The sequence below is a fragment of the Equus caballus genome, chromosome 26 (genome assembly GCF_041296265.1).
Source record: "Equus caballus isolate H_3958 breed thoroughbred chromosome 26, TB-T2T, whole genome shotgun sequence".
Taxonomy (NCBI): domain Eukaryota; kingdom Metazoa; phylum Chordata; class Mammalia; order Perissodactyla; family Equidae; genus Equus; species Equus caballus.
Genome location: NC_091709.1, coordinates 15,342,914 through 15,350,768, shown reverse-complemented (window position 1 = coordinate 15,350,768; position 7,855 = coordinate 15,342,914). Strand labels below are relative to the sequence as shown.

At 39.9% G+C, this 7,855-nt stretch overlaps 1 protein-coding gene across 1 annotated transcript in view; it reads right to left on the bottom strand.

Annotated features, from left to right (window-relative positions):
* Nucleotides 1–5,102: 5,102 nt before the first annotated feature.
* Nucleotides 5,103–7,855, bottom strand: part of GBE1 (1,4-alpha-glucan branching enzyme 1) — a 245,737-nt gene continuing 242,984 nt past the window's right edge. The window contains 1 exon segment of the mRNA NM_001081940.3: nucleotides 5,103–6,953. Within this exon segment, the coding sequence (NP_001075409.1) occupies nucleotides 6,897–6,953 (57 nt within the window). The 3' untranslated portion in view covers nucleotides 5,103–6,896.

Sequence of the window (7,855 nt, the reverse complement as noted above, 5' to 3'; positions counted from 1 at the left end):
CACTGTGAGTTCTGTAAGGGGAGATGAAGTGTGTAAGATTTCCCAAACTTAGTTGACGGCTATGGCAGACGCTATGCTGTGTTTTTATTGCACTGTTTCCTTTTCCAGGATTTGGGAAAGATCCGGCCTCCCCTGCAGTTGGGTCAGGACAGTGTGACCAAACTCTGCCTAACAAGGCAGGATTATCACTTGACTTACACTGATGATGATAACCAGGATCACCTGGCTGAGCCAGTTTGCCACTGCAGTTTATTTTCCCTCCTCCCTCACTCTGCTCTTTAGAAGGCAGTCACTAAGCGCAGCCCACACTCAAGGGAGGGAGTTGGGGTGAGTTAAGCCCTACCTTCCTGAGGTGGAGTATCCCCAAAAATCATTTAGCATTCTTCTCTACAGATTTGTCTCTTCTCCCCCACTTATTTACTCAATCATTTATTTATATTGGTATGAACTCGTGGATACTTATTTCACACTTTATGCAATAATACATCATTTATTTTCTTGCTCAAATTGTTTCAGTTGTGACCACTGGGTGCTTTTCCGTTGGCTCCTTTGTCCCTTGGACATGCTCCCATTCTTTTGACTTGGGGCACTTCCTTACTTTCTCCTGGCTCATCTTGTATATTCCCTGCCCCAGTCCTAGAATCAGCCATTTCTCCAAGGATTCCTGGTTTCTCCTCATGGAGAATCGTATTAGAAACGAGGATCTGCGAGCTGGCTTCATGATCTTCTAAGTTTTTATTTCTGTGCATCACATGGCAAAAATAATTCCTGGAACTTGAATACCATCTCACAACAGACTGTGGGGCATTACACACCCGGGTGGGCTTCAGATGTCATCTCTTCCCCCACCAAATATGTTCAAATCCATTTGAAGACAAAAAACATGAACGTGAGAAACAATTTTTGACCCCTGATCAGGAGATTGCCAGTGTCCATTGTGGAAGATGGCAGAGTGCAGTAGGATGAGCATGAGCTCAGACTCAAATAAGGATAAAAGTCATCCTTCTGCAGAGTTTAAGAGACTCAGTGATAATGTGTATAAAGGGCCAGCACAGGGCATAGTAATAAGAAGGCACTCAATACAATGTGTCCTTTAAAAAGTATATCTGCTTAGTAAGTAATTAGGCATTCTACTGCTGTTTCTACAGAGCTCAGTGATGCCCACTCATCATAGGAAAGTGTAGAGGGGACAGAAAGTGACTGTGTGCGTGTGTGGGTGGGGGGACCTCTGTATCATATGACTGATTTTAATCAATAGTTGACAACATGGCTAGAGGCATTCATGAAATAAAATTACATGGAGTGTTTTCCATTATTTATATTACTGAAGTGAATGGAAAGTGACACTACAAACTCAGTTAAAAAGAATCCCTTGTGGACATAAATAAAGACGTAATAAAGGTATTTCATTTCTCTCCCCATCCCCTTCTAGAGGAAAAACAAGACTCATTGCCAAATAGTTTGAAGTGAGAAATTCTCTAAAGGGATCGAAATGTATATACTGTATTTCACTGCAGGATTTGGAAAATTCCTTAAGTACAATCAGTTATTTAGATTTGATGCTCATAATATGATCAGAAAAATATCTAAAATTGGGTACCAGTATCCTACACAAAGATCAAGTGATTCATTCATTCAAGATAATATTGCAATCAGTGAACGTTGTGGGTTTTCGGTTTACATACGTGTGTGTGTGTGTATTCACATACCCAGACATGTGCCATAAAAACACAGATGTTGGAGGGGTTTAGTCAGACATTTACAGCTTCATATTTCCTATATTACCTTAGACAATATACAAAAACAGTTGGAACACTTACCTCATTTAACTTACATGTAATTTAACTTTAGGTAATTTATAACGTAATTTAGTGTGATGGCTTTCTTGTGAGTTTTCTGCTTTGCATTGTCTTATGGTAAGTACCAGACAACTGTGAATATCGCAGATCAATGATTGATCTCTCTTCCCACTTCTTCAAGACATTCACACTTTGTACAAATATTTACTTGATGAAAATATGTGTTTCTGATGACAGAAACGACTTTCACTCCAAAAAACGAAGGGCCAAACTCTTTCTAACAGCTCTCTTTTGCAATTCTTCAGTTTCCTCTGTCATTTATTCCCTCTGCTAGTAGTGTATACTGGGCTGCGAGGAAGGAGAAGAGGGAAAGAAACAGAGACCCTCAACAGCGGGTGGCTGCGCCTCACTGGAGGGCACCTGTGGCTATTTCACTTCCTAAACACTTGCAGTGCCCTATGGCTGCCATGAAGAGGTCGTTCACTTTCATGCACACACAGGAGGCTGGGTCATACAGGTGCAAAGTCTGAGAGGAGCCGGCACACTAAGGTGGCAGCATACTGATTGCAGGGGAATGGAATTCACTGGGACGTTCTGGTGCACTCAGAGGAAAAGCTAAAATAGGCAAGTTAAATTACCAGCGGAGGAGGACTGATGTTTTGGTCATCTGTGATGGTGGAGAAAATGCACAATCCCCTCCCTGTTAAAGCAGCCCACAGCCCCTGCCTGGGAGAGCGGGGAGAAGTTCCCACAGAAGCCTTGAAGGACAAACAGGTGGTGGTGATAGTGTGTTCCTGACAACAAACTTGGACGATGTTGCCAAACACTGACTCATCATCCATGTAGCTATTGCTCAAACAACAGCATTTGTAAAACCAACAACGATGCTTTTTTTCCCTTTCACTTTGTCTTGTGACCCTGGATAAGAATGAAGGGTCACTGAGTGCTATCCAAAATGAGGCCCCGGGAGTAAAGAGCTGACACATGAACTCAGGTCTTCTGACCACTATGTCACAGTGTTCTGTTAAAACACAGAGCGGCTTCTGGATGAAATGGTCTATTTACACAGCGTGCATGAGGGCCGATGAGCTGCCTCTGGCCCAGCAGAAATGACAGGAAAACTGTCAGTCATAAGTAAACTTCCGAAAGATAGGCCCTTTAGCATAAGCCTATCTATCACAAAATCCATTTTTTCATGTAAATAAATTATTTTCTGCAGAGCTTTTGCCAACAGTTAAAATCTAGATGCAACGTTTTAAATATAGAGACAAAAACTTGTAAGCTACTGTATCTTAATTCCTCACACTGCCAATTAAGAAATTCTGCCCTAAAGTGTGAATGTTTCTCTGCAATTCTCTACAAATCACCATTAATAAGATAATAGAGGAGAAAAATTAGTAGGGAGTTCATTTGATTTTTTTCCCCTGAAGGCTGGCTTGAGTGGGAAAATTTATCTACATTTCAGTTCTAACACATTGTGAATGATAAATGAACTCTGCCGCATAAAGGACATGACATTGCTATGGCTTAGATTTCTATGTTCTTTCATCAAATGGTCTACCTAGCAAAGTTCATAGCTCAGAGCTTGTCTTGCTATGAGGAATATACAGATTAATGAAATCCACCACTCCCAAGAACCCTAGTTCAGGACATGACTCAAAATGAGTGAAAAGAAATAGCCCGAGCGGTGCAAGTTCAGCCAGGAAGGTGCTTCACTGTTTGGTTTCGATCAGGTATGTCTGCTCCGGCTCATTCTAGATAGCAAGAGCAATAAGAAACCTATCTGACATTGCTTTCATCACCAGATCCAACAGCTGCAGGACCAGACAGTGCAAAGATATTTGCCCTGAAGCTGCAAGCGGAACAAGAGAGGAAAACACATTAGCCTTCATCGCTTCCCCTCATCTGCCTGCCCTCTCTACTACATTATTTGAAAAACAGGCTCCTTATTCAGACAACCTCCTGTATGATCCCGCATAGCAATGGCTATAACCCTGATGGGTGACAAATGCTGAATTGATATTGCTAAGGGGAGCGCTCGAGTCAGAGGGAATAATATGTGCATTCTTTGGCAGTGGCCACGGGAAAAGTCAGTTTATTGTTACTGGTTATTTTTTGAACTTGAAGAGCACAGTGGCTGAATCCCCGGTTTTATGTCAGAGATGAATATGCCAGCTCAGGCAGGGCCAAGGGAGAAACATCGAACATACAGCAAAGAAAAAACGAAAGGAGTTGACCCTCAGAGTGCAAGGGCTATAAAGTAAGAAACATTCAAGGAAGAATGTTTACAGTTCAATTTTTGACTATTAAAAACTATGGCATTTTCTGAGTAAGTTTATAGTAAACTAAAGCATTAAGCATCATAACACTAGGGGTAAATTCTATTTTGGATAATAGAGCAATTACTAGGACTCACAGACTAATATTAGAAATGATGGAGAGAAGTTTATAGTCACCTATGTTTTCTAGAACATAAAAAATTAGAACAGCAAAAATACTTATTCTAAAAAAGTCAACAAAGATAGATCACTCTCATTTTTGATGTTGGTAATAAAAACATCAGAGAAAAAACATTATTACAAGGTACAGAGAAAAATTTTGCACCTCTCTGTGGATTATGGAAAACGTTTAGCTAATAAAAAAAACTTCTCACCAGATTACATGATGTTGTAGGGGACTGGAATTGGCCACCCCAAGATATATCTCTTTGGCATGAGGATTATTTGGGGCTGGTTACTTTTAATAAACTGCAGACAGGAAAGGAGGCTCTGAGGAGTAGAATTTACTTACCCTTTGTTAAGAGACATTTACATTGTAAAGGAAATCTCCATCTGTAAAGGTGTCTCCCTCTCTGTACCAGGAAGAAGGGGGGATGACTCTATCTCTAGAAACTCTTATCACTGCCAAAGGCAAGGACTTAAATCTGCATTTGTTTACTGTACTTGTGTGGTAATCTCCCATGATCTGACTCCCCCTCCACCCCCAAGATCCTCCTTTGTCGTTAGCTGAAGATGATATTTAAGTGGGGGCTTCAGCCATTTTGGTGAGTTGCTCAGCTTGCCTGAGCCTCTCCCATGTATACATGTTATAAAGCTTTGTTTAATTTTCTCCTGTTATTCTGTCTCCTGTGAATTTAATTTGTTCTCTGGCCAGAAGAACTCACAGTGGGTAGAGGAAATGTCTTCCTCCCCTACAATGTTGAGAATGTTACTGATTCAAAAATGAAGATTTAAAGTGAAATATACTACGTTAGAATGCTCTATAAAGGTTATATGTGCTATGATAGGAAAAAAACAACCACCATGTTCTATTTTGGACTCAATATTTTATTTGTTTGCATGTATTTTTATAACTCTTACCTAGCAACATACATTTATTGCTCTTCTTAGGGGGAAAAACACTGGACAAGGGCAATCAACTTACATTACACTGTTCAGCTCAAGCTTTAGACTGTGAAATCTAAGGAACACATTAGTGAGACCCATCAGTATAAGGAAAACACAGCATAGAATTACTCTGGTCTTTTTGACTTTGCCACAGAGGTCACAATGGAAAGGCAATGGGTTCTGGGTGCGAAGTAATTTCTTGTCATTTTTAAAGAACTTCAACAGAAAAATAGCACAAATCTTCATACATAAGAAAGGCATAGACAAGGAATTATAAACCAGGACATGAAACATCACGGTTGCGCACTGTGTTTTATCGATAGCAGGTACAGCCCATGGATCACGGCAGAGGGACGATACTAATTATTCAAACTATTACTCTACCTTGAAGTGAAAGCAAATACATTTCAAGACCTAGATTCAAGGCTTTCCCCAAAAAAAGTTATAAGGCAGGTAGTCAATATATAGGTTTAGCTATAAAAGTAAGTCTATTTTGCTAATCTCTTTCATGATTGAATGAGTTTTTAACAGAAAGGCTTCCAAGTGCTTCTTACTCATCATGAAAAACCAGGCTAAAAACAAACAAAAAAACAGTATTAATGTAAAAGAAAAAATTAGATCTTTAAAAAAAGTGACAGATACATTATGTTTTATAAATGCATCATAATTTCTCTGTTATGAATGAATTACGCATCAGTGATTTTAGACCTGTGGCAAAGTATTTAATAAACCGAGCGGCAATTTCATGACTGAGTAGCCCACTGAGTTGAGACAGTTAATTCAGCTTTTAAAAGTGCTCAGATTTATAGCTGGAGAGTAGCTTAGATATCTGAGTGGGTTAGCATAACTTCAAGTTACAAAATGGAACCTAAAAGAAAATATATTATTAATCGCCATGCCTCCTCGTCCTTGTGCACATATGCATATACGTGGGGAAAGTATCAGAGTTGTGATAAGGCATTTTAATATTCATTGTAAATCAATCCCCATAATAGTACAGCAAAATAGCCATTTGTAGCAAAGGCAATTTGCAAATTTTTTTTTATTGATTCTAAGTAAAAGACATTTTCTGAAATGTTAAAATTACCAATTCAGGCCTTTGGATAGACTGAGATATCAGCATCTACCAAGATACTAAGTGAACAAGAGATCACATGATGAAACTTATGCAAAATGAGGCATAGAGGAGTTCATCGATAATAACTTTTATGTTACCTTTGATACAACTCTTATTCTTATATTACTATTTATTACAGTATTCCTAAACACAATTTTTTAAAACACAGTAACAATCTTGGTACTTTGTAATTCAGACCAAGAGATATTAGAACAAATAAAGCCACCAAATATCCACCTTAAAAAATACTGTCTACATTCAACAGAAATAACCATACACGACACAATTCAAATTTGAACTTAAAGCCAGGAGAGCAATGTTGTTTAAAGACATTATGTATAATGCTTCGTTTGAGGATCCTAACTGCTCAGATGCTTGGAAAATATAGTCCAGGGTCCCTGAAATTTCAAAAATATCCTCCGCCCACTTCTTAAAGTTTGACCATCATTTGCATAGAGCAATACTGAATTTCAGACATCTGACATTTTGGCTAGACAACCGTTTTTTGAGAAGCGTACACATCATAAGCTCTGCGACATTGAGGACGGGGAGCAAGGCACAGTCTTCCTCCAGTGGAGCTGAAGCCAGGTCTCTTCAGTTGGGCGGATCCACGTTCTGAAGAATGAGGGCCACTCGGCTTGGAATGTACACCTACGTCAACACAAGCATGTCAGTGCAACTGAAAGAAATACTGAGCGCAGTGTCACTGTGGCAAAGGGACATGACGTAGTGTCACGTTTGCTTAAAGTTGCAGTTATCTTTATAACTCTCCCGGCTCTGGGGAGACTAGTTCCATGTTCCAACAGTTCTGGCCTCACTGTGAGACTCCTTTAAAACAATCACCACTAGAGGGCTCCATACGCTTTACAAAAGCCAACGTTCCTCAGACACTAGGGACATAAATGGCACTGACTGCTGTTTCGGTATCATGAGGTGGTAAAGGCTGCCTGACAGGTCACAATGTTATTCTATTCAGGTGAGTAAAAGTAAGACACAAAACACTGCTTTACGTCAAGACATTTGCCATCCTGTTTTTTTGTTTTCTCCTGTCATTTTAAGAACAAAAAGTTAAACGTAATATGAGGGATCCTAAGTGTATTTTAGGCCCCTCCCTAACTTAAACGAATCAAAAAGCTTGCCATGGCACTTAAAATACAATACACATCCTTTCCACACCCCGCAGAGTGCTGACCTAGCTCCTTCTCGCTTAAGTGCACCTCTCATCCCAGCTAAGCACATCATTTGTCTCTTCTCCCCTCACTCGCCAAGCTCCAGCCCCAGGGGCCTTTCAGTTCCTTCAATACGTCACACCCTTCCCTTCCTCTGGGTCTTGCCCAGGCTGTGCCCTCTGTTTGGAACACTCTCTACTTTGCTAGTTCCTTATCGCTTGAATGTTGAAAAATCCCAGCTTAATGGAGAGGTGTTCCTTGACAACGCTAGAGATGACAGTTTCTCCATTTCATTTTCTGTCATAGCACCATTTTTGTTTCTTTCTGAACACTTAATCTAATTTGTGATTTTTTTCAAGTTTATTATGTTCTCCCCACTAGACT